The sequence below is a fragment of the Xiphophorus maculatus genome, chromosome 20, assembly GCF_002775205.1.
Source record: "Xiphophorus maculatus strain JP 163 A chromosome 20, X_maculatus-5.0-male, whole genome shotgun sequence".
Classification (NCBI taxonomy): domain Eukaryota; kingdom Metazoa; phylum Chordata; class Actinopteri; order Cyprinodontiformes; family Poeciliidae; genus Xiphophorus; species Xiphophorus maculatus.
In genome coordinates, this window is record NC_036462.1 from 24943026 (window position 1) to 24968581 (window position 25556).

Here is a 25556-nt window from a genome sequence, read left to right on the forward strand (position 1 = left end):
AGCGCCGTGCTGTCACCTGCTGAACTGTCACAGAGCAGAACATGCCCAACAGCTGAGGGGACGCTCGGGTGGTGGCCGTCCTACGGTTGGAGATTTAAAATGGGTGGGACACAAAGTCAGGATCGGAAGAGGAGCATCCGGCGAACGAGTTTTCGGAACGTCATCAAGAACATAACGTGAGTCGACTGCCTCACCCGTTTTTACTCCTCTGAAAAGCTTTTCACCTTCTGTTGCGTTACATGTTCCTGAAGATGTGTAATGATTAGACTGTCTAAACATTGCAAACCAAAAGCTGCGATGCTAACTGTGTAGCTGGTGTCTTGCTTTGCATTTTGCTGCGACACTGACCTCCGTTCAAGCATTGATGCAAATTTCCACACACCCTCAAGAGAGCAGATAAGGTCACGTGCAGACCAGCTGTGAAATGTTTGCTTCTGTGGACTTAGAAGAATGTGGACGCACTTTTTTGGTAGACCGGTCGCAAATAGATCTTTATCCTATTCAACTAGAAAAGAGAAAAAAAGTGGACTGAGTCAGATTTGTTTTTGTTTTAAAAAGGAGTTTCTTATCGCATGTTTATTGTGCTCTGTTGTTTTTGCCATTAGAATAGACTCGGTTGTCTTGTTATAGTATGATCTCACTGTGAGAAATATAACTTGACTGTGTCAATATTTGCTTGAGGCGTCTCAGCTTGAACTCCTGTTCTTAGTTTGTCTGAACACAGTTTCCATCCAGAGGGGGAAAAAAAGAAAGAAAATAAAAACATTGCACGGGTTTTACAAATTGGGCTGATGCACAGCCTAAACCCATTTATACTTAGAGGAGGAAACAAAACAGCAAGTTGTTACTAGGAGTTCCTCAAGCTTTAACTCAAACACGTTTTCTTGAGAAGTGGAGAAACTCTCTCCTCTCCTCCACTTTCAACCAGCAGTGAGTTCAGGCGTAAGTCACTCCCCTAACTCTGGCTGCCTGTTTCCAAACTGGTTTGCGAGTCCTCCGCCTCCTCTGATCTGATCCAAGCGTTACTTTTCTGGGTTGGCGGCAGGTCGGGCTGGCAGGAGTCGGCGAACCGCTCGCGGGCTTTCTCCCAGTTCTTATGGGACTTGGATCTGGTTGTGGAGACATCGTCCACCGACATGACGCCGCCCATTCCCAGGCCAGACTGCGACTTCCGGATTTTCAGTTCAATCTGTGAAAATTATTATGACAGACCGTCAGGCTTTGGAACACATTAAACACGTGAGATGCACCAATCAGGCTCTTTATGGATGATGCTGATATCGGCTTTTGGAGGTCTGAATGGTCTCGATTCTAAGGATTGTATCATATAAACGAGGGGGGGGGGAAAATATGATGCAGCTCATAGGTAGTAGCGTTCAATGGAAAACAAAGAAATCGGAAGTTTATCCTGTTTTATGTCTCAAAACTTTTATCAGTTTTGTCTTAAACTCAAATTTTCAGAATTTCACCAAAAGGATCAAGGAAAACAAAAAAAAATCCAATCTCTGGACAAGTCATTGGTAGGTGTTTGGCTAACAGAAGATTAACTCACCGGATCTTTCATCCCCCGCCCCTCTTTTCCCAGTCCCTCTCCTTTTTTCCAGCCCATTTTTTCCAGCATCTTCCGCCCCTTGTTGACTTCACTGATCTCCCTTAAGAGGACAGAAAGCAATAACATATGAGTAACATACAGGGTTCCAGTGCATTATCCATGTAAAAACTTCAGTCTTCTCAGTTCCTCTCATCTTAAAAACACTACAATTGAGTGAAATTATGGCAGATAGTTCTACAGTGACCAGACTTTGCATACAGAAGCTGCAAGAAAGGAAAGAAAGAAGGGCCTCTTAAAGGGTACAAAAAGGAATGAAGTCAAACATTAAGTCAATTATTTTTCCATGTTGTTTTCCTCTTCCAGACTTACTCATGTACAGAAGCGGGTGCATCGTCCCGTTGAAAAACGCCTTCGCTGCCCACATTCTGCCGGCGAGACTCTGCTCTGTCCCTATACTTGGGGTTCCTCAGGGCTTTGATCTCCTCCTTGCTCTATATTGAACAGACGAACAACCATGTGAACAAAAAAAAACCTTGATGCATATTTTAACCCGCCAGGTCACCTAAACACTCACCTGCAGTCCATATTTGGCCTTCATTTGCTTCAGCTCTTTCTGTCTCAGGGATTCTTTGTCTTCTTTGCCGAGGCCAGGAGCTTCTAGAAACAACAAGGAGAAACGCTGACATCAAACCCTTTTAAATAACTTGTACAAAGTCTGCTTCCCCCCCCCCTGTGGATTTGTTCTCTCACCGGCGCTCTCCTCCCTCCTGTGCTTGCTGATGTGAGCCATGACTTGTCCGGGTTCACAACCGTCACAGGTGTCGGTGCCTGAGTGGATGTGGAACGACAGCACAGTCTCTCCCATCTTGACTTCATCCCCATGCATGAGTGCATGAGGCTCTGACTTGGTTTTGGGCTGCAAGTGGACACCAGAGTTCAAATGGAAGGTTTCGCTTCTTATTCAATGTACCGAGACGAAGTGCCGACCTGCAATATGCGGTTTCCGTTAATGACCGTCCCGTTTTGGCTCCCCTGGTCCACCAGCATGTAGCTCTGCTGTTCCTGGTCAAAGTACACCTCCGCATGGAACTGGAACCAAACATGCAACATTGAGACACTGCAGGAAAAATATGGGAATAGTTTAGACTCCTGCAGGGAAAGCAAAGCAGGGAGTTTTACCTTGCTGACTCCCATTTCTGGTAGTCGAATTGCATGGTTCATGTCTTTTTCCCTGTAAAGAAACACAAAAAGTAGAAGATTGATTTTTGCTCAATTAATCAACTAATATAAATGTTTTCAAAAAGCAAAAGTGTCATTTTTTAAAGGATTTAACATCACATTTTCTTATGTTAGACCCACAAATTTCAAGGAGCCTACAGAGTTTATTTGTAGATTAACACAAAGTACATATTTGTGAATCAATAAAAAAAAAGGCAAACATAGTACTCCGATTTTTATCTGAAAATAAAATGGCGAAAATTGTGTTTATTTTCTTTAAGCAGGGTTATTATTCAGTACTCAGTTTTGGTTTAACACATGAAATCCCAATAAAACACATAGAGATTTGTGCAATATAATTGCATGAATACTTTTGCCAGCACTGCGCATAAACAGCCGAGAAGAAGAGAACCAACCTGCCGAATGTGGCCAGAGAGTCGGCTGTGATGATGAACAGAGTTCCCACCTGCAGCGCCGGAGACCTGACCACGGTCACTCTCACACACGGGGGCCAGAAGTTGTTAACTGGAAGGAACGAAACAAACCAGCTTGGTTAGTAGCAGAACAAAGAATTACAGGAAGCTTCAAGGCAATCAAATCACTGATCAGGAGTTCTAGCTTGATGTCATGTACAGATTTAATTAACTATCCCAGAACCTGTCTTTGAGAGATCTGCACTCCTCGCATGTCAAATGTTGGGAGTTTTCTCCTCTCACCTTCTTGGCTCTGCACCTCCATTTCTGACTCAGGACTTTCCCTGGAATGTCTGGGGCTGGAACATGATGAAGGTGACGAGGCGGAATCCAGATCTTCCCTTTCAGACTCTGTGATCTCGCCCTCCTCTGGTTCGCTGTTACCCTCGGACTCCTCACTCTGAACCGGGCTCCTCTTCCTCTTCTTCTTCTTCTTCTTTTCTGATTTGGATTTCTTCCTCTTCTTTCTTGAACTGCTCTTCTCCTCGTGGTGCGAGCCGTTCTTCAGCCGCCTTCTCCGCGATGGCGATTTGTCCCGCTCTTTCCCGTGTTTTGAAGAGTCTCTTTTACTCTTGGATAAGTCTGGACTATGAGACCTTCGGTGCAGTTTTCTGGATTCAGTTTCTTCCGTTTCTGGCTTCGCCTCGTCCAGTTTGTGTTCCTGCCACCAGACAGTCAGCAGTGAGATTACCGTGTTGAACGGCAGCAGGCCAGCTGACTTTTTACTGTCGATCCCAAATATCAGCCACACGTTAATTCCTGGGTCTCAGTCTTTAAAGTCAATTCATCATAATGTTTCCCAAATTATGTCAGGAATTACAGAAAAGGTTTTAATATGCATCAAGATTTGCAAAGGGAGGTTTACTATCTCAAGCCCCAGATATAAACTCTATCCAGAACCTGAGGAGAAAAAACAAGTGACCCTTTCTATTTTCATACAACAACCTAACAGGACGTAGAAAGAATTGACAGCAGTGGTGTCAATTGTTAAACCAGAGGTTACCACATAAGCTGGGATTTTTCCCCCTACTCTAAATGCAGCAACTCAAAGTAAATGTCAGATTTTTCTCTGTTCTTTAAAGTGAGATTATACCAAAGCAAAATAAAAAATAAAAATCTATTATATTATTTGTTCACATCACTAAAGCATGTCAGCGTATTTCATTATTTTGTACTGTAAAACTAAAGTTATACCTCTGTGGGAGGGAGTTTTCCAGTAAGAGCAAATCCTCATTTTAGCCAAAGAGTTAGTCACATCTTGAACCTAGGCCAGAAGAATAGTCTTTCAGTCAACTATCCTGCATCATTACAAACACAATAAGCAAACATTTTTAAAGACTGAGACCCAGAAAAGACAAGAGAAATTAAGGGGAACGCCAACTTTAAAAAGCCAGCCGTCAGCCACCAAACACTTCAAAGTAACGATGCGCTGCATCCAGTTGTTACTTACCCCCTCATCCTGATGCGACGCTTTCTTCACAGCTTTTGGGAACTTTCTCCATTTCTTGTCGGGAACGTGAGTCTCTTGGGAATGCTCGGCAGTGCTCTGCGCAGCAGGCACCTCGATCCTGGAGTGAAACTGATACCGTCCGCTTTCTGCGTCGTAGTAGTAGTATATGCCCGTGTTGGCGTCATAATACAACTGACTGACCTGGAGAGAAAAGAAGAAAGTTTACAATATAAATGAACAATGAACATTGAATCTGGCACCAGTCACCCAACTGAAGGGGTAATCTTAAAGAAAACAAACAAACCGAGTCGTAGTAGAAGCCCGTGCTGTGATCATAATACATGCCAGACGTCTCATCGAAGACGAAGCCAGTCTGCGTCATGGCTTCTTCAGCTGTGGCCCTCAGCATATCAGCTATGGAGCTCGCATCACCTCCCTGAAGCAGACATTATTATGAATGAATATATCAAGGCCAACTCAGATTTTAGCTTCAAGTCCAACTACAACGGACTTAAAAACACTATATTTTATTATTTTGGATGCACTTATAGAAAAGTAAACCTCTGCTGGAGCTACTTCGCTGCTCTCTGCTGAAGCGGATGCATCTGGGGCCATTGCTTCATTCGTTGTTGATACGTCTACTGCCGTACTGTAATCAGTTACATCCACAGGTGCCGTCGCCGTACTGTGATCAGCATCACCCTCAGCTACTGCTGCTGCTGTCGTCGTGTCCAGACCTTCCTGGGAATCTGCCCCCTCAACGTTCTGACAGTAGCCTCCATAGTAGTAATTGTAGTAATCTGGGGGAAAAAAAATCCTGAACGTTATTTGTGATATTAACAAAATTTATTTACATGTTCCAGTTGTGATGATACGCATACGCACCAGTTTCTGTCCACACATATTCTTCTGTTTGAGTGTCACAGCTTACTCTGTCTTTCTCTTTCTTCTTTCGCTCATGAATCTCTGCACTGAGCTGGTCAACCTGGAGTTGCACAAAAAATGACAGCAAAGACTTACGCCTTTCATCTAACATAATCAACCCAGTTTAATATTATATTAAGTATTAAGCTTTGCATTAAGCTTAACAATATTTCCTGACATCAAGAGTGTGGACTAACAATTTTTTTTTTTTACGTTGCTTGTAAAATTATTTTTACCTCTTAAAATCTCCACATTTTTGGAATTTTTACAATACAAACTCCTATGAATCTCATTTCAATTTTATGTTATTAACTAACACAAAGTAGATAAAAAATATAAAAGTGACAGAAATTAGATATATTGTTTGAATCAAAAAATAATGATCTGAAATTGGACATGGGGTGCTTTAGGTAATGTGTAGCGTTAAGTTTCATTCTTCCACGTGTTTTGCATGTACTCTACTTGTCTTACGCCAAACATGTCACTAATTAAAGTTCTCCACAACTTGTCCCTGCCTTGTACTAGGTTTATTAAGATTTATCAGAGTAAAGGAGCCAGCGCAAATGCACACTTTTCAAATTTGCTCTTGTAGGAAAATCTGAAAACTATTTTTCTTCCACTTTACAATTCTGCACTAGTTTGTATTTGTGCAACACACGCAAGACCCCAATGAAATCCGCAGAGGTTTGTGACAAAATGTGGAAAAAGTGAAGAGGTGTGAATACTTTTGTACATATGGAATAGCTCACCTGCTTCCTCAGGTCTTCGTTGTAGCTCTCGGTGCTCTTCTGGAGCCTTTCGGAGTGGCTCAGCTGCTTCTGTAACTTGGTGAGCTCTACTCGGCACTCCTTCAGCTCCTGTTTCAATGACTCAACTCTCAGACGGAGCTCAGCCACCTCACACTCCGAGTCTTTCTCTCCTCTTGCTTCTTCTTCCTCCTCCATTCGGAAAACTGAAACCGCGACAGTGAAAAGCTGCAGTAGGAGCAACACGTTCTTAACCGAGATACTCGCAAAACAGAATCTATATCCACCGGCCCTTTCTGATAATAATCCACTACTTGGTTTATAAACGGTTCAGACACCAATCAATTAAATACAGCCGGACTCCATGTTTCTGTCTTACCGTTTGCTTTGTTTTCTCCGAGCGGGACGCGATTTCGTCCTCGAAGCGGCGACCTGAAAAGTTGAACATAAACATCTTGTAACTTCCAAGCGTGTTGGATACAGCCCAGTACATGTTTTGAGGACAATTAGACAGTTACAGTTGAGGCAGCTGAAATGTTTACAGTCCACCCTGCTCGCAACCGCCATTAACTCACGGCGGAAGTGATTCTTCTTCGAGGTCTGGCGCCAGTTGCAAACCCTGCTGTCGCCACCTGGCGGCGACAGCGGTTAGTAGCCGCATCAAAGCCGTGAAATGTTCGCTGTTGTTTGTTGGTCTTCGAATTCTGTCCACTAAATGGAGCGGTAAGTTATCCTTTAAACGTTTGTCTTATCTGCAGTTAAATACATGGTTGTTTGTTTTTTTGGTTGTCAAGCGTGAGTTTTACGTTCAGAGTCCACTTTAGAGTGGTCCCTGGGGGAAAACATGGATGCATGAGAGTCTTATATGGATTTTGCCCAGGATTGGTGGGTATTAAATGGGCCCAAGCTCTCAGTGAGCTTCATGTATTGGACTCACTTTGGTTGACTAAATAGAATCTCATCAACACAATCAGTTGGGGGGGAATCCAGTTGGTCTTAACTGGGTTTCAAGTAGGTTTAGAGAAAATTATATCAAATTGGGTAATTGAAAACTATTAATTTCAGCAACTCAGTGAAGCACATTCTATATATTAATTATACATTCTGATGTTTTAAAGCTTAGTGATTTTCACACCTGATACAGCTAAAGAAAGTGTAAAAGAAAAGAAAAAGTTGAACGAAATTTAGAATTAGAATATCAGACCGATAAAAAACTGTTTTAAAACACAACTGTGGGGATAATGAAAAATATGTTTAATACCTGCTTAAAGGTTATTTTCAAATAGTACCTTTATCTAAGAGAACACATTTGCTAATTTACTGATATAACTGTAAGGAGAGTCTACATCATTTTACTAGAACTGGTCCTGCATGTGAAAATTACTTGCAGCCATTATGTAGTTTGTTACAATCTTACGTTACATTCTTTGGCCCTTTTACTGCCAATATCTGATCTATATGTAAAGTGCTAATTGGGTAGTCATGGTTAAAATGTGGGATTTTACTGATATAAAGTAGAACCTAGTAGTCAGTATTATTACGGCATAAAATTAGTTGAGAACGCTGCTTTATCAACTTGTCATGGTTTACTTTAGAAGACTAAAACCACGAAACAATACAGCACCTTCAGAGGACTGAAATAAAAAAGATCAATAAATGAATAATAATAAGTATAATAATGAAAAGAGAGGGACTGAGCAACAGGACCTATTTAATATGACGCAGTGTCTCTGTACTAGAAACTGTTTTGCTGCCCTACACATTTTTTTCTCAATTATTAATGGAAAGCCTTTGCTGACAACACAGAAACCAAGCCCTTCTTAAAATCGCTGACCAGCTTTCTGTTTGTTTGTTTGTTTGTTTGTTTGTTTGTTTGTTCTGGTATTTCCACAGTTTATCTTTGGTGATGACGAGCACAAAGTCTTTGAGGCTGAAAGGCCTTCTCGTCATCATGCTGATCTTTAGCTCCATCAATGCTGGGGACACTAATGATGCTAAAGTTGGGGTCTGACTTGCTGATTCCAAAATATCAACTACCTAGACTCCTAAACTGTGGACTGTACTGAGAAAGACTCTTTTCAGATCATGAAACATTTAATGTACGTCTTACAACAGGGAAATTGATAATGGACACAGAAGGAGGAACTTGCCCAGTTTGTTGGTGCTTTTATGGCATTAGGGTCACTATAAATGACACAAGCAAGATAAAAAAACAAGTTAAAACTGTACTAGATTATTCTACGCTGATGATATATTCTCTGCAAACATGGTATTGGTTTGTGAAGTCTTTAATGTACCTGGGGGGGAAGGCTATTGAGCCCAGAAGGAGGTTATCTTTCACTTCGCCTTTCATTCAAGGATTTACATCCCTGAACTCAAGTACTACAAGGAGATCTCTATATGTTCTGTTGTAACATTGTTCTTTTTTTTTAACAGACAAATCTCTGTTTGTTGTCCTCCGTGTATATTTTCTGCACTGGAAAACATTTTAAGGAAATCCAGTTTTCGATTTCAGTGACAGACATTGACCACTAGATGTCAGCGAAGCCCATGAAATCTGGAAATAATAATTTCCACAAGTCATGTAAAAACAATTTACCATATATAGATTTGAGTTACTTCTTTTTCACCACAGAGTAGCGGAAAAATAATATGATAGTAAGCATCTACTAGCAGTTTTCCAGCTTGTTAAAAATAGTTATTTACATTTCCAGCTGGTGCCACTTAAAAGTGGAATACAATATTAGATTCTTCCCAAGGCAGAAGTGTATATTTCATTGTGCTGACTCAAGCTGATTTGTGAGCCCATCGCTGTTCCTCTCCCTTATTCCTCATTCTCATCTGTATCTCTCCCTCTGGTTAGATTTGGGTTGCCTCTTTCCTCCCCGTCTTCCTTCTCAGTTCTCCCTCCTCTGACCTTTCTGCTCCTTTGTACGTTCAATAATTTCCTGGAATGTCTGGTTCTGTCACATAGATTTACAGGACATAGCCAAGGCCAAATTATGTAGGCTGATCTTAGGCAGGCAGGAAGGACTGTTACATAATCATGTGGCTTCTCTGTTGTCTTTTGCTCTATTTATAGAGAGAAAATATATAAAGGATTGCAATGTACCTAAAGTAAAAACCAAAATTTCCCCCTTTTATCAATTATGTCTTTTGTGGATATTTGTTACAGCAAGTTAAATCAGAAACGGCCCACAGACTAATCAGATTTGGATCATTGGTCACATTTACGCTAAAGTCTAAATAGAATTCAGCAAGTTTGTTTTACGTTGCATTTTAGGGACTTACTGTTTTCTTGAAAATGCCTGCAGGGTTCCTCCTGCTGTGATTGAAATCTGAGCTCTTTTGCTCAGATGGGAATCCTCTTTTGGGTTGTGTTTGGATTCTGGTCTGAGGCTTGTGTTGGTGGTGGGAGAGCGGCCTCAAAGAATCGTCTGGTCTTTTATCAGCAGGGCTCCTTCTACTGCCCAGTGATGTTTATAGATGTCAGTTTTAGACAAGAAAATGTGGGTCAAGATAAGCAACGAGTCAGTTCACAATTTCTTTTTCACTGCTTGGCAAATTTACACAAAAATGGTGCTGATTATTTTTGTATATACTTTTTTTAATCTTAAAATAACAGTGTAATATTTATAACATAATATAATTGTTTGCTGTTCCCTGAGGAAAATCCTTTGGACATTCTACAGTTAATGCGTGCGCTGTTCCTGTTTGCTCCAACCACAAGCCCAGCGTAGATCGCAAAAATAAGTGGGTAGAACAGAAACTCCTCCCTTTCTGGTATAATGTGGAAACTCTGAGTCTGATTGAGGTTCTGTGTCTTTGCTCCTTCATGGCATTTCAGAAAGTTTGCTCGCTCCGCTGCTGCACCGCAAAAATATCTGGCCATGGAGAGTAAAGCACAACAAGGTTTCTACGAGGGGAGTAATAAAATTAAGAAATGGCACAAAACCTTTAGAGTGTGAAAAACTCTAAAGGTAATTCACAACAAGACTAGCTGTGAACACACGTGTCTTTTAATTAAGCCTTTCATAGACTTTGCCATTGTTGTGACTTCTGATCATTCACATCTTGAGTATTTTATTACTGCCTTCTGAAGAATTGTGTAATTTAGTAAGGACCAATATCATAGTTCATGGGATTTGTTTTCATTTACAGAAAAAAATATTTACACACACTCTATTAAAAGACACATTATTACTGCAAAACATTAAAATTGACTACACCTTTTTCAGAACAGTTAGGATTATCGAAATTATTTCTATTTGCTAAATGCCAAAATAATGAGAGGTTTTGTAGATTTTTTTTTTACTCTTAATGAGGAATGGACCAAAAATCCTGCACACTATTTTTAGGAATTCACAAAAACGCCATCAAATTTGAAGACAATGCTATCAAAAAATATAATAATAATAATTAAAATGTATGTAAACTTCTAACTTTGAAGTAATAAAATAAATCTCATTATTTTTGCCTTTACTAAATAGAAATTATCTTGTGAATCCTAACTGATATGAAGTTCAGATTCTGGGTGAAAATAAATAAAAATTTTATGTATAAACTTGTTTACGTGATGTAAAACGTGAGAGTCTGAAGATATTTGTTTCAAAACATCGAAAGGCAGAGAGAGACTATACGCTGTTTGTCCCACAAATTGCAGATAAAAGAAAAAGAATCTGTTTTCTTCTCCGTCAAACACGCTGCTCTCCCAAATCTTCTCAAAACATGAGTGACAGGAAGCTTTGAATTCTAAAAAAGCTTAGACTTGTGCTTCTACATATTTTTATTTGTGAGATATAGCGGGTTAAAAACATGCTTCAGCTTTCGGGGAATATTTTAGATTGAATTTATACCAAATTCAATGGGAGGCGAGGTGTGGCTTCTATATTCTCTGGAGGGATCTTACATTAAAACATTAACCACACCCTGATGACAGACACGTTTAAGAAATGGGGCAAAATGCCAACAATTTTGATCAAATAAATTTTTGGGAGGTTGCTTGAGGTTGTTTGGCAAAAGTCAATTAATTACGCACTCTAGCGACGATGGGAATCACTTTATTTTAGTGAAATATGTCAAAAAAATTCCAAAAACTTTAACCTGTGATTCCATAAAGTTCATTTTAACGTTTTGCAGAGTGCCTTCCTGAAATAAGTGTTACGTTCTAAAGAGCACAATTTTTCCATTGACATTTCTGTTTTATTTTAGAATCTCCTCAGTTTGTCCAGTTTTTTGCTTCTTTAAAAAAAAACCATTTTTTTTTTCTTTTGCTTTGTTTCTGACTCACTCCTCAAATGTTCCCAAGCATTTCACTTACCAACATGCCACCGTGTAATTACTTGTGTGGTGGTGCTCTGCTTAGTGGTTTAGTGTTTCCTCTGACAGATTGAACCCAGCAAGGTAGTTCTCCTGAGGCTGTCCAACAGAACTGGTTCCTCTAGTCATGCATGCCTTCCTGCCGCAGCGTGGAAGAAACAGTTAGCTGTTGAAGAACCTGAGGGAGGGGGGACTAATAAGTCTTTAAGATCCAGCCCCCACATTCCTAATCTCTCTCTGGACTATAAAACACAGAGCCCCAAGAGTTCAGCTCCTCCTCTACCTCCTGCTCCTCCCTCTGTGTTTGTTTTGTGGCCCATTTTTTTCTACTTTAGAGTAGAAGAGCAGGCTGACGGGGACATACCATTCTTCAACCACAGGGGAAGTCATCAAAGCAGCTGTGAGTTTTTGGGCTTACAGCTCACTTCCTCCACCCCCACTGCAGTTTTTGCCTGTGAGCTGTTCCGAGGTGGAGCGGGGAGGATGGAGGAGGTTCAGAGGAGAAGAGAGAGAGAGTCAGCAAAGCATTTGAGAAACCAGCTGATCAGAGCTGAGGTATTCTGCCACGGAGGGACTTGTCAGCGTGACTGGAAATTACTAAAAGGCGAAGACGGAGAAGCAGGGTTAAAAAAAAAAGAGAGATGAGATGAAAGAGAGATGTCCTCTTCTCTTCATGTGAATCTGGGAACTCATGAAGAGATGTGAGAGGGGCGGAAATCTGAAGAAGAGAGTGAGAGGTGTACTGGAAGCCAAGCCCTGGTTACTGGTGAGTCAGCTGGAGGCTGGGGAACTTCGTCGAATAAGGAGCGATGTCTTGGCTGTCTCCGGTGTCGTGGGCCAAATGGACGTGGACGGCGGTGCGAGGGGGAGAAGAGGATGGAGAAGGGCAGGAGGCCAACGAGGAAAGGGAGCAGTGGGGAAGGAGAGAAGAGGAAGAGGAGGAGGAGAGATCTCAAGGCAGCAGGCAAGTGTTGTGCTGAAGCCCCGAGACTCCAGGCGGAGTGGTTCACATCGTCAGCACTGGAGGAGGGGGGACTTCTGTCCATGTGCCTCTAACCTGCTGGATAGGGAATCTAAATTTTAGTGACATATTGGTCGAGACATTTTGTGAAGTGCTGGCTCTGTTGGGTTTGTGCTTTAAATTGTGCCTAACTGTCTTTCTTTTGCTTCATAACACCAACCCTATTTCTAACAGACACTCAAATTCACAGAGGATTCACTCAAAACCTGAAAGCACATGCTGAAATCATCAGTGTCTGTGCCTCGTGTATACAGTGATAACATTGTCTCTGTCTTTGTTCCAACGTCATACAAACATGACGACTACTTTCAGAAGACTTCCACCTTTCCATTCCTGCACTGATCAGCTCCCTGTGTCAGTATATTGACCTTCGGGGCTTTCTAAAGTGATTACATTACAGAGATAAATCTGATTTAATCTGTGCTGTAAATTGTCGGCGTCGAGAATGGCCAACATATATCTTAAAAGGCTGCATGTTTTATGTTTTCTTCGGCATTTCTCGTGTCATAAACTGTATTGTTCTTAGAGTGTGACAGGAAATAGTAGGCTGTCCTACATCTACTTCCTCTTCCTTTATGTATGCGTTACTTTGGCTTTGGTTACTCTTCCTCCTGTAGTTTCAGAGTATGTAGTATAGTGTTACAATGTTTCTACAACGACGAAGAGCGAAGTTAAGCTCAGCATAGGTCAGTTTAGTCCATCAAATAAAAGGGTAATAAGTTTGAGGTTTTATTTTTGTATAGTTTTTACCAGCACAAGGGGTTTTGCAAAATGATGCAAAGCTTTACAAAAATACGGTACATACTGTATGTTGACTGATTACATAATAGTCACAAAACAAAGGATTTTTGCTTTTAAAGCTTTAAGTGTGTTTTTATGATAAATTCTTGCATAATAACAATAATAGTACAGCTATTTTAGTTTGAGGAGAAGATGCATCACAACCACTGGCTCTCGGCGTTCTCAATGTGATCATTGCCCTTGGAGTTATGTAATAGTTTTTCTGCTTTCTCTCATGTTTTCACGTGCTGCAGCTCGGACTCTGAGGGTCATTTTGACACCCCTGAAGCAGCGACTCCCGTCCGCGCCCCTCAGCCCGTCCCGGGAGAGCTGGAGAACAACACCACCAATGCAGGCAAAGCAGGTGAGGCCGCTGCAGTGCAACAACAGGCAGAAGGAGAGGAACAAGAAAACAAAAACAGGAGGAGAAGAGCAGCCGAGAGGCTGGCCTGACGGCAACATCTGTGACTCTTCAGGAAACCTGGAGGTTCTTATTAACATTTCAGAAATCTCAGCAATCTAAGGGAAGTGCATGTTCAAATACGTTGGGCACTATTCCTTTTTTCTCAAGGTTGCCATGGAAACAAGAGTCATTTGATGTTCCACTAACTATTCAGGCGTGACATCATCTTAAACAAAAGAAAAATGCTGTTGTTCATGAAAAATCCTAACTTTTAGTCGGAAATGTGATGACACTATAGCTGCATGATGTCATTTATTTCAAAAATGCAGCAAGATATAAATTATTTTTTTGTTTTTTAAGAATTTATACCTTTTTAAATTTGACATTGTGTAAATATCAATGGATTCTATTGTATTATAGAGATTCCATGTAGTGTTTGCTAAAGGTAAACAAGGTTATTTAACACCTGAGCAGGCAGTGAACTGCCTCCTGTGTACCTGGTGTTTAAGCTGGAATGCACATAGTTTTTATTTTGGATTGTTTTTGGGTGTGATCACATCTGATGCTCTGTCTCTGTCATTTGATTCGCTAAGAGGAGGGGCTGGTGGAGGAGTGTGGGAATGACCTTTGCTCCAGAATTCAACAGGTTGAACAAAAGCTCTGAGCTTTGGTTAGCTCTGCTTTGTGCTGGACACCCAACAGAGGTCACAGCGCCGTGACGTAGCATGTCCAAGCGTGTTTTTAGGAGGTTTGTTTAGAGGGTTTATTGCAATGTGTGTGAGGCCGCTGCTGGTTCGGAAAAACTAAACCCTTCCTGTAAAACAGCCCCAGCAACATTTTCTAAAGGTGAGGTATCTAATCAGAAAGAAGAAAATAAATTGCTTTAGCAACATTATTATTAAGACTGGTGGGATATGACTAATTTCTGGAGGTTTTCTTGTCATGGTGGTTAATAATGAGCTAAATTTACCTTCTGGGGACGGTTGAACAGCATTTGTGTTTTTTAGCTACTTTTTGTTTTTAATTATGTTTTTAAAAAACTCTGAAAAAAGTAGATTTTTTTTTCAGAGATTTGCACAGAATTTCAGAAAAACAACGCGCCAGTCAAGAATTGTTTTGCTAGTGTGATTAACTCGGGCTGCTTTGTTGCTTCAGGACCTGGAAGGTCGGCTCATCACACTCAAGCTCACTTAGGGTTATGCAGCAAAACAACAATCCAGATTACACCAGCAAGTACAATTCTGAGTGTTTCAAATGAAGAAGGTCTCAGAGTGATGTAGTCAAAGTCCAGACATAAATCGGATGGATATGCTGTGGGATGACTGATCGTTTATGCTTGAAAACCCTCCAATGAGGCTGAACTAAAACTATCCTACAGAGGAGTTCAACATCTTGCTCTCTCTCTCATGTGATTGAAAAATACTCTTTACCCGGTATCACAAACACTTGATGCCAGTTGTTTTAGCCCAGAGTGGCACAATCAGTTATGAAGGTTTGGGAGCAAATTAATTTTTCGCATAAAGCCAGGTTGGATTGGATAGATTTTTCCAATAATAAAAATATATTATAAAATAAAAACCGTGCTTTGTATTTAATAAGGTTTTCTTTATCTGATCTAACATGTTTACTTATTTGAAAGGTAGTTGTGACAAAGGGGGCAAATACTTTTTCACAGTACTGTGTTACTGATTATTCAAGTGTGTAAGGGAATGCACGTGTGTTTGGGATTATGTTAGGGTGTGAACTCTTGCTACACAGCATGGTGACATAAAGCTGGTTAAAGCAGAGCAGGGTCTGCTCGTCTCTAGGCAACATGGTGTTGTATGAACAGAGCGATGATGATGATAATGACAGACATGCTGAAATATGCTGCACTGTCAAAATGTTCCCTGGAGCCAGCATTCGCACCGCTCTGTTATTTTTCTGCAAGACGTAACACAAGATAAGCGAAGGTCTGTTTTGTTTTGTGTTTTTGAATGGTTTACTTTTGCTTTAATATCGTGGCACTCATAGTAAGACATCACCATGGCAACAGCAGCAACTAGAACAGTTGGCTGGTGAGTAACCTGCTTTCAGTCAACCAATCAGATACCAACAACACCCGAGTTTACATGTGATTGCAGAAATTCACTAGCAGCATGTCGACGCTTGAAGTATGATAGTTCTGTGAAATAATTTTTTTGGTTTTGTTTCTTCTTCAGATTTGGAGCAGGAGGAGAACCTGATAGTGTCTGTTCCTGTCAGGGATCCAGAAACTGCACTGGGCCACAACATGGGTCAGGATGAGCCTGTAGTCCCTGTGGGAGATCAGCTCGAAATAAATGTGCAAAATCAAGACCAAGATCAAGCAGAGCAGCCCTCAGAAAACTTGGATTCTTTTCCCGGTCCTGATTCAGCCTCACTGAAGGAAGAAACTCAAAGCACAGCTCTCCTTTCTGAGCCATTTGAAGAGACAAACTTCCTCCATGAAGCAGACCCAGTCGCAGTTCCAGATACTACTTTGGTGCCAGAATTAGACTCTGTTCCAGTTAGGGAACCTTCAGTCCCAGATCCTACTTTTATTCAAGAACCAGACTTTGTTCCAAGCAATGAACCTTCAGTTCAAAGTCATACTTTTGTCCCTGAACTCGACTCAGTACCAAGCAGTGAACCTGCAGCATCAAGTGCTTCACAGCCTCCCGAGGAGAAACCTGTTGCTGATCTAGAGGAACATCACAGCGATCTCCCCAGCCTTGCAGAACCTACTCAAAAGACAAAAACCAGCAAGTCCAAGCCTCCATCCTTCAAAATAAAGGCTCCAGTAAGTCCTCCTCCTCATACAGATGAGGAACAAGAACTCCCTGTTCGCAAGGCTACGTACAACTTTGACCTCGACCAACTGGACGACAGCTTCAACCCTTTCACCAGTGGTGGATCCAAAATCCAGAACTCTCCTCCACCATGTGGTTCAAGCTCTCCCCCCAGGCTAGAACCACTTGGGAGCTCATCATCTGCTTGTGAGTCCACCAAAAAAGCTCAAGGAGACTCAGAAATTATAGATCAGTCTTTAAAGGAAAAGCCTGTGGTGCTGGAGTTTGGTCTGGGTGAAGGAATTGTTAGAAAGCCCCCTAAAAAGAAATTAGGAGGGAAAAGGACAACCAGCAAGACTGCTGCAAAGGAGCAGAAACCAAAAGACTCTGAGACTTTTTGCGAACCAGCACCAGAAGCGACGCAACCTGAACCGGTGTTAGAAACGGCACCAGAACCGCTTCCCCAATCTGTTTCCGAGCCTGTTTCAGAACCACTTTCAGAACCTGTAACAACAGACTCCTCTGCACCTCTGAATCTGGACGATGTTCCTATTCCCAAAACCGGAACTTATAACTTTGACCCCAGTCAATGGGACGACCCAAACTTCAATCCATTTGGTAGCAACAGCAAAGTGAGCAGCTCTCCTGTGCTCTCAAAGGGCTCATACAGCTTCGACCCAGACAACCTCGATGACTCCATAGACCCTTTTAAAGCATCAAAATCCCTGAACAACGAGGATTTGTCCAGCAGCACCGCCCAACCTGAGACAAAGGTAAAAGATCATGGCAAACAGAAGGCAAGACAGACCCCCGGGGAGAAGAAAGCGAAGCAGATTCCAAAGAAAAACAAAGAGAGAGCATCCACGTAAGTCTCCTTTTGCACAAAATATTACAAGACCGTAGTTCAACAAGCTTCATATTCAGTCATTTTCTTACACCGACTTGCAAAGGTATTCAGACCCCTTGAAACTTCTCACACCACAAACTTCAATGACTATCATAGGGATTTTATGAGGCAGGCCAACACAACACAAGACGCTTGTGTATAATTGTTAAATGGTTTTCTTTTTTTTTTCCAAATGAAAATCTAACCAGTGTGACATCCAGCAACAATGAGTCAGTACTTTTCTAGGACTGTTGCTTTGTCGAGTTAGGGCTATTCTGTTGGTCTATGTCCCTACCAGTGTTTAAAACTGCTCCCACACTTTTAAATTTTTTGTCAGTGAAAAAAATTAAAACACCAAATCGTCTTTGTTCCATACTTTATAAAATTTCAATAAAATGCACTCAAGTTTGTGGTTGTGATGTGACAAAATGTGACCAAGTTCAGGGAGTACAAACACCATTTCAAGGCATTGTGTAGGTCTGATCTGGCTCTTCCTTGGACTAATTGACTGCTAACAATAATATGCATACCAAAAGATACTTTGAAGGCACAGAGAATACTCTGCATACCAAGCTACTAATAAACTGAGACATAAATAGATTGGTAATGTGCTTAGAGCTGCAGTGATTAGCTGCATATGCTTGAACTTTAATCTACCAGCTAAGTAACTAACATGCTGACACCTTTTACTCACTCACACCCTCTTCCTTTGTCTCTCGACCTTCTTTATCCTCCATGGCTCCCTTGTCGAAACCCTCCCTGCTTTATCCCCCTCACCCTCCATCTTTCCTCGTGTTGTGTGTCGCGCAATCCCCCAAAATCTTTGCTTTCGTTCATCCACTTTTATCGACCTCAGGACATCTGAGCAAGTCAAGTTTCTCTGTTTTCTGTTGTAAGTACTCTCTCTATCAAGGCATGATTCCACTCATTCTCATCGGTGCATGTTCAGTGTCTGTACTGATTGTTGGCATCGAGGTTTTTATCCTCATCATATACTTTAGCGTTCTAATTTGCTGTATTTCTTAGCACGATTTTTCCATTTGTCTTGCTAAATCTCATATTTATGTCCATAGAAAACAGGGACAATAATAACCTTTCAAGGATTAAAAAAAACGAAAAACAAATTAATATTTTCTCATTTGCTTGTTTTGCAGGAATTCCTGTAAAGTCCAGAAATATGATGAAAGCGAGTCGCTAGTCCTCGATGTTTGTAGTCAGGTAATTTTTTTTCTGTCTGGTTGCTTCACTGGGAATGTTTTACCTTACTGTAGCAACACTGCAGTGTTCTTTATTCAGCTGCTGTGCAACCTCTTGGCCTCAGCATACTTTTACACACACACACACACACACACGCACACACACACACACACACACACACCATCACACTGAGTTACACAAGTTGAGTGAGGCATCAGTAGTGTTTCCAGCGCTGCGGTCCAGTCTTGGCATGATGACAGAGCTGTGACTTATCACTCTGCAGTCAAATATTACTCTGGTGCGCTCATGCCCTCAATTATATCACATCCTGGAGAAAGAAGATTTACAGCTAAAGGGAACTTTTTATAATTAAGGTCACCTGTCAAGACCAAGGGGCTGTAACCTTAAGTCATGAATTACAAATTAAACCTTTCTGGATGCCCATCAATTTTAAAAAGGTGGAGTGTAAATATGAAGTGCTTGTGTTACATTACTTTATAGTATTTTTTTCCCTCTAAATTAATTTCATGCAAAAAAATTTTGAAAATTCATCTCAACAGCAAAAATAGATGCATTTATTTGAAGGCTTTTTTTACACATCTATACTAGGAGAGGCAACAAGGTGGAGAGCACCGCAGTTAGGGATCTGATATTAAGCATGTAGAAAGTAAACTCTACTGTAATGAAGTTGATGTAATAAAGTCCCTCTATTAATTCCAGGGGGAAGACGAAGTGCTGGTTCAGACTCCGGAGATCACTCAGCGGGTCCATCACGCCACAGACGAGGAGAAACTGGCCTCCACAGGCCTGATTGGCCAGACGGCCGACAGTCAGGAAGAGAGAGAGGAGCAGGAATGCAATAAAGCAGCTGTGAAGAAACAGCCGTCCAGCGATTTACCTGCTGTAGATCGTAAGTTCAACAGGGAGACATGTGCAGAAATTCTCCTCAGAGGACTCGAAAGTTTATAAAAAATTAATGATATGGAATGAAGCAACACCCAATATTAATCATATTAAGAGATGCTTAATATTGTATGTTAAAAATGTAGCATTGACTGTATTAAATGTGCGAGTTGAAAATGTCAAACTTTTCTCAGGAGTTGCTTTTTAGAGTGTCAGACTGCAAAGATAAAAATGAAAAAGATTCTGTTACAGATAAAATAACACTATAAGTGAAGAAAAACAGCTTCGTACATCTCTACATCAGGACAGATCTTTTTAAGTTGTGCATGTATTGTTTTAGTTTAATTTAGTTGTTTAGTGAAAGCAAGATATAAGCTGCTCAGTTATTTGTTTTTGAGTTGGTAAAGTTAATTTGACATTTTTTAACATTATGGGCTAAAAAGAAAAACTACAACTTCAGTTTTTATTGATGGATACAATAAATACAACCCACAGTTATTTCTCTGATGTTGTTGTTTTTTTTTTTAATGTCCAGATATCAAGATTACAGATCATCTGCCAGAGAAGGACACCTTCAGCGTGAAAGATGATATGGTAAGTGCTGCAAAGCCACCACATGAATTATTCAGTGAGACTGGTTTCTTCTGCATCAGTTGTTTTTGATCTCCATAGTCTGTTGAGAAATGATGATTACTCATCATTTTAAATAATATTTTTCAAGGTGATATCCTGACACCACACGTATACCACACAGACTACACAAATTAAGCGGCCGTTTTAACTGAGTCGTATTCATAAAGAGGCCTGGTGAAATATTTTCCTGCTCCACTGCATTTTGAATTGTTTACCAAGTGTGAATGTTATTGAGTTCTCACGCATCGGCTCACGTTAGTGCTTGTGATCTTCCACAGACTGATTTATCAATGCACCAGACTGCAAAACTGAGCAGCCGTGACGACCCTGACCCGGCAGCCCTATCACAGGACGGCGTCCCTCTGACCGAGATGGACAAAGCTGCGGTGCTGACCCTGATCAGAGAGGAGGTATGTCGCTCCCACATGCACAAACACAGAGATACTGAGCGCCCAAAATGAAACTTTAGTAAGTTTAGCTTATTTTTTTGGTTCACAATATCACTCCATATTTTGAATCTATCCATTTCCTTTAAAACAGATTATCACTAAAGAGATTGAGGTCAACGAGTGGAAACAAAAATATGAGGAGAGCAGAGCGGAGGTTATGGAAATGAGGTGAGAAGCTTTTGTTTCGATGAGAATTTTCCTTCCTTTTCCAGAACGATACTATGCTAAAATAATACAAGGAATTTAAAAACAATGTTAACACTGGGCTGCTTTTTGTTTGACAGGAAAATAGTTGCAGAATATGAAAAAACAGTTGCCCAGATGATTGGTAAGTTGCTGCCCCCTGCTGGTGGATATTTCTTCATAGTCTTTTTTTTGTTCCTCAAACTTTTAAGCTGTATATTATTATGTATATTTTTTCTCTGTGGTCCCTAGAAACATGTTGAATAATCAATAATAAGCTACATCTCTAAAATTTGTAAAGTCACAAAGTGGTTTTGGCAGCAGATTGGACTGGGTTTTAGCACAACAAATATTTTAAAGTATGTCACTTTAAAATGAAGAACACAAGCAAACACTTGATATCTCCCTTTGTTTCCTCCTGCCTGAATGCTGCCAGCATCACCTCTCGCTTGTTCTTGTGACCTTTCACCTGCGCTCTAGTCTTCAGGAAGCACATGATCAGTTACACTGAGGTCAAGTTACTAAGTTCAGTTAGCTAACCAGTGGAAGGTTTTTAATGTCCACTTCTTTATTATTATTTTTTTTACCCCTCCAGGGTGTCTTGTTGTGGGCTCTAGTGTCCCTTATATGATAGTAGGCTGACAGGAAATGGGGAAGGAGAGGGGGGAAGACATGCGGCAAATGTCGTCGGGTCCGGGAGTTGAACCCGCAACGGCCGCGTCAAGGACTCAAGGCCTCCAAATACGGGTCGCGCTATCCACTACGCCACCACGGCACGCCCCTTTAATGTCCACTTCTACTGGGACATCGCAATACAACTAAGGGCCATGATTTTGCTAATCTCTTCTGTGAATCAGAACATTTTAAACTTTGTTTTATGTTTCAACCCAAAACCTGCATGCATTTTTACTGGGATCTTATGCAACAAGTTAGTGAGCGTGAATTGGAATAATAATTGGAATTTTTTGTTAATGAATTAAGGTCTGAACAAGCCCTTATCAAACAGTAAAGGAGAAGATTAAATCATGGTTTAGTTATAAAACAACCCATTAATGTAGTGTTGTCTCAACTTTGAATGAACCAGTCACTCAAACTGGGAACTCTCGGGAGGAGGAATTTATCAGAGAAGCAGCCAACTCTGGAGGAGCTGCAGAGATCTACCAGTTCAGTTTAAAGGACAATTATTAGTTATACTTTTTCAACAAATAAATCAATCAAGTTTATTTGTGTAGCACATATCAGCAACAAGGCTGTTCAAAGGGCTTTACATCATAAAATCACAAAAATACAAAGTCATAGAAGACACCACACAGTCAACAATTGAGAAAACCAGCAATTACATTCTGTCAGGTCCCATCATTACACATCAAAATGTTGGTCAGTGTTTCATTTCTTATGGTTCAAAAGCAACTCTGGACAGGAGGGTTTTAGTCTAGATTTAAAGAAACTCAACCTAAAGCAACTGAAGACTTGAAGATTACAGTTTAGAAATGCATTGAAGTTTACTGAGCTCTTGCACACAAAAAAATGGGCACAAAAATTAGTCTCTAGCAATAGAAAGCTACAACTACGGTACATCAGAGATTTCAATGCAAATGCACACTGCACTTTTAAGTTTTTAACGGTAAAATATTTTGACACCACATGAAGTTTTTGATTGTGACATAAAATATTAAAACGCTCAAAGAGTATGAATGCAGTTATTTATCATCATGTACTCAGTAGTATAAAGACACTCTGAAAGTTTGCCAAGATGCTCTTTACTTAACCCATCACATGATCTTAGACAGTAGCATGCATTCTGAAGCTATCACTTGTTTTCTTGCAGAGGATCAGCAGCAGAACAAGAGCCTCTCCTCCAGTAAGTCAGTCAGGCAGCTGACGTTGGAGCGCGATCAGGCCGTGGCCGACCTGAACTCTGTGGAGAGATCCTTCGCAGATCTCTTCAGGAGGTATGAGAACATGAAGGGAGTCCTGGAGGGCTTCAAGAAGGTTGGTTATGAATATTCTCAGATGTAGAGCAGAGTTTTGTGACGTAAGCATCCACTGACACGCCTTTTAAACGTGCATTCAGAATGAGGAGGTGTTGAAGAAGTGTGCGCAAGATTACCTACTTCGTATCAAGCAGGAGGAGCAGAGATATCAAACCTTAAAACTCCATGCTGAGGAGAAACTGGACAAGTAAGATTTACTTACTTACTTACTTACTTAAATCTTTACGATGAGGCATAACATTTGCCTTCATTTGGTTTTATCCTCTTGTTGTTAACGTCCTCCCTGTCAGGGCCAATGAGGAGATAGCCCAGGTACGCGCAAAGGCTGATACCGAGAGCGTGGCGCTGAATGCGAGCCTGAGGAAGGAGCAAATGAGGGTGGAGTCCCTTGAAAGAGCTGTCCTTCAAAAGGTATGGAGACTGTAAAAAAAATATACAGCAGATCCACTTCACTTTGTGAGTCTGTACTCTGGGGACGCTAGAAGACCACTTTGTGCATTGTTAGAGGGAAATATAGATTTTGTATTGTGTTTCTCAACTATTAATGTGAGAAAAGATGCTTAGTGCAATGTGTGTCAGCATTAGTGCGTGACTGTTAAAATGGTACGTAGGAATTATTAAGGGAAACAAATCAAACCCTGTAGCAATTTGTGGTTTTTGTTTCCACAACACGGTTCAAACCACTTCCAACAAGCCTCACTGGTTCCCATCACCGCTCTTTGCTTTGCTTATTTTCTTATCTAAACAGTGGTGGGGAATGTTAGATGGTTTAGATTATAAACCCTTCCAGGGAAATTGATTTCTTCTTCTCTTTTGTTAACAGTATCCAGTTTTTGATTGGATGTTTTTTTATATTCATGGATTAATGTATTTATAAAGATACCTAATTTGTGAGAATTAGGTATCTAATTCCACTGGTGCTGTAAAACTAGCACTAGCATGGACACGATTTTCACGCCGTCTAAAATGCCACAATCTAATGAACAATCAATTATAAATGTGTGTCATTTGTGTTTCTCTTTTTTCATTACCTGATAGAATCAAGAAATTGAGGAACTGACCAAGATCTGCGATGAGCTGATCGCCAAGCTGGGAACAGAATGAAAGACGTTCGGTGATACTCACTTCATCAGCTCCCATCTGCTCAAATTCAAGATTTTTCTTACAGCAGCATGTGATATAAATCCTCCACATCAGCACAATTTAGCACATGTTAAGTGAACCAACAGGTTTGTTGCAAAAGCTACAAGATATCATCAGGTGTCTATCATTTTCACCATTATAATTACCAAATGTTTAAAGAATAAGTATCATCCTAAGATGTAAAGATTTGTTGTTGATTGTTTGTGCATTGCTGTTTTTTATTTTATCTAAGAATTTCCATAATTTTTTTACTGCATGTGTTCAGGAACTGAGGGAGAGGATGACACAGTTCCTTCTTCGTCCCAGCACACTTTCATTTGAATGACTTCTGTTTGAAGGCTGCAGAAAACATATTTATACTGAGTGCCTGAACTGATTGAATTTTCTTATTTTCTCTGTAGAGTTCATATTGCCTTTTCTTTTGATGTTGTTTATAAATATATATATATTCGGACTTTGCTACATCACCCAAAATGTACATTGTTTTCTCTGATTTCTGAGTATGGAGCATTTCTTTGATTTGACCATATTCTTATTATGCAGTAATTTTACCCATGTGCCATATTGCTTTTTCATTACTAAACTTTCCTGCGTGAGAAAAATCTCCCATTTTTTCTGGTTTTCTGTGAGTCAAGATGTTGCTGATGTGACTCCTTTTTTTCTGCTTAGTTCATGGATAAACCTTAATTTTCTCGTTTCAAGCTGTTGCCAACTTGTACTGTATGCAGTATAATTCCTGTCTGATCAATATACTTTGAACTTGAATGCGTTTGCAGTGGTATGGCTTTCCCTGTGGTTCATAAGGTGTTGAAGACCTGTGTTCTAGGGAGCAGATGTTTACCTTCACGCTCGTTAAAAAACATCCCGATAATTTTGTGGTCAGAACTTGAAGGAGCTGTTCTAGTCGGCCTTGGTAAATCACAAAAAAATGACAGATTTTTGTATGAAAACCTTTTGCTTCTGCACAATCAGATGCCAAATATTACGGTGACCTGAAACGGACTTTGGTGTGACTCCATGTCCTGTCGTGATGTCGTACTTGGTCGAAGCTGCTTTTCAAAGAAAGTCCATTGTTGTGGTAAAATCTGTATATTTTATACTTAATGGAAAGAACATTCAGAGTTACGTCTCTAATATTTGTATATGTAAGAACTGAATATGTCCTGATTGTATGTAAACTGCTATATTTTGTGAATTCCTGAATAAATGGATAAGATTTAATAATATGTCAATAGTTTTTTCTAAAACTATTTAAAGGGACTGCTAGTAATTTTAAAGTGAGGTTCTGTGAAGAGGTTCAAGACGGTTAAGGGAATATCTCACAGAAACTTCATTCAGAATAAATCTAGATTAGTTTGATCTAGAAACTGAAACTAACAGATAGTCCAAGATGGGAAACTTCTACCATCATAACATTTCATAGCTTTTTGTTTTATTACTTTCTACCAGCGTAGAATCCATCATATTCTATATTCTGCATGTGTTCACAGGGA

General features: G+C 40.5%; 2 protein-coding genes across 5 annotated transcripts; one reads left to right on the top strand and one right to left on the bottom strand.

Annotated features, from left to right (window-relative positions):
• On the top strand, window positions 1-25284 carry LOC102236313 (transforming acidic coiled-coil-containing protein 1-like). 3 transcript variants are annotated; one of them, XM_023324788.1, is made up of 14 exons: window positions 1-176; window positions 13738-13847; window positions 16088-17540; window positions 18418-18453; window positions 18716-18779; window positions 19479-19668; window positions 20197-20255; window positions 20573-20704; window positions 20835-20911; window positions 21028-21071; window positions 22755-22918; window positions 23001-23107; window positions 23211-23331; window positions 23959-25284. In XM_023324788.1, the coding sequence occupies exons 1-14, from the start codon at window positions 100-102 to the stop codon at window positions 24022-24024; spliced, it is 2700 nt and encodes an 899-aa protein (XP_023180556.1). In that variant the 5' UTR covers window positions 1-99; the 3' UTR covers window positions 24025-25284. The 3 variants fall into 3 exon arrangements, with proteins under 3 accessions (XP_023180556.1, XP_005798059.1, XP_023180555.1); XM_005798002.2 differs by lacking the exon at window positions 1-176 and adding an exon at window positions 12183-12646; XM_023324787.1 differs by lacking the exons at window positions 1-176; window positions 18418-18453 and adding an exon at window positions 12185-12646.
• On the bottom strand, window positions 775-6958 carry aggf1 (angiogenic factor with G-patch and FHA domains 1). Of its 2 annotated transcripts, none has more exons than XM_014468389.2 (16): window positions 6882-6958; window positions 6743-6795; window positions 6367-6569; window positions 5579-5678; window positions 5255-5493; window positions 4998-5129; window positions 4694-4894; window positions 3487-3904; window positions 3187-3295; window positions 2732-2783; window positions 2540-2641; window positions 2303-2468; window positions 2127-2209; window positions 1922-2043; window positions 1553-1652; window positions 775-1189 (listed from the first exon to the last, which is right to left on the bottom strand). In XM_014468389.2, the coding sequence occupies exons 3-16, from the start codon at window positions 6559-6561 to the stop codon at window positions 956-958; spliced, it is 2253 nt and encodes a 750-aa protein (XP_014323875.1). In that variant the 5' UTR covers window positions 6562-6569; window positions 6743-6795; window positions 6882-6958; the 3' UTR covers window positions 775-955. The 2 variants fall into 2 exon arrangements, with proteins under 2 accessions (XP_014323875.1, XP_023180557.1); XM_023324789.1 differs by lacking the exon at window positions 3487-3904 and adding an exon at window positions 4438-4507 and having other exon boundaries at window positions 956-1189.
• Window positions 25285-25556: the final 272 nt, after the last annotated feature.

Bases quoted from the DNA above. Each gene is read 5' to 3' on its own strand.
- LOC102236313 (XM_005798002.2), top strand. From the start codon at position 12,492: ATGTCTTGGCTGTCTCCGGTGTCGTGGGCCAAATGGACGTGGACGGCG. The intron at 20,256-20,572 runs GTAAGTGCTGCA...GATCTTCCACAG, and splicing joins TCAGCGTGAAAGATGATATG to ACTGATTTATCAATGCACCA. The intron at 23,108-23,210 runs GTAAGATTTACT...CCTCCCTGTCAG, and splicing joins GCTGAGGAGAAACTGGACAA to GGCCAATGAGGAGATAGCCC.
- aggf1 (XM_014468389.2), bottom strand. From the start codon at position 6,561: ATGGAGGAGGAAGAAGAAGCAAGAGGAGAGAAAGACTCGGAGTGTGAG. The intron at 2,784-3,186 runs GTTGGTTCTCTT...GTTTCTTTACAG, and splicing joins TCTCTGGCCACATTCGGCAG to GGAAAAAGACATGAACCATG. The intron at 2,642-2,731 runs GTAAAACTCCCT...GTTTGGTTCCAG, and splicing joins CAGAAATGGGAGTCAGCAAG to TTCCATGCGGAGGTGTACTT.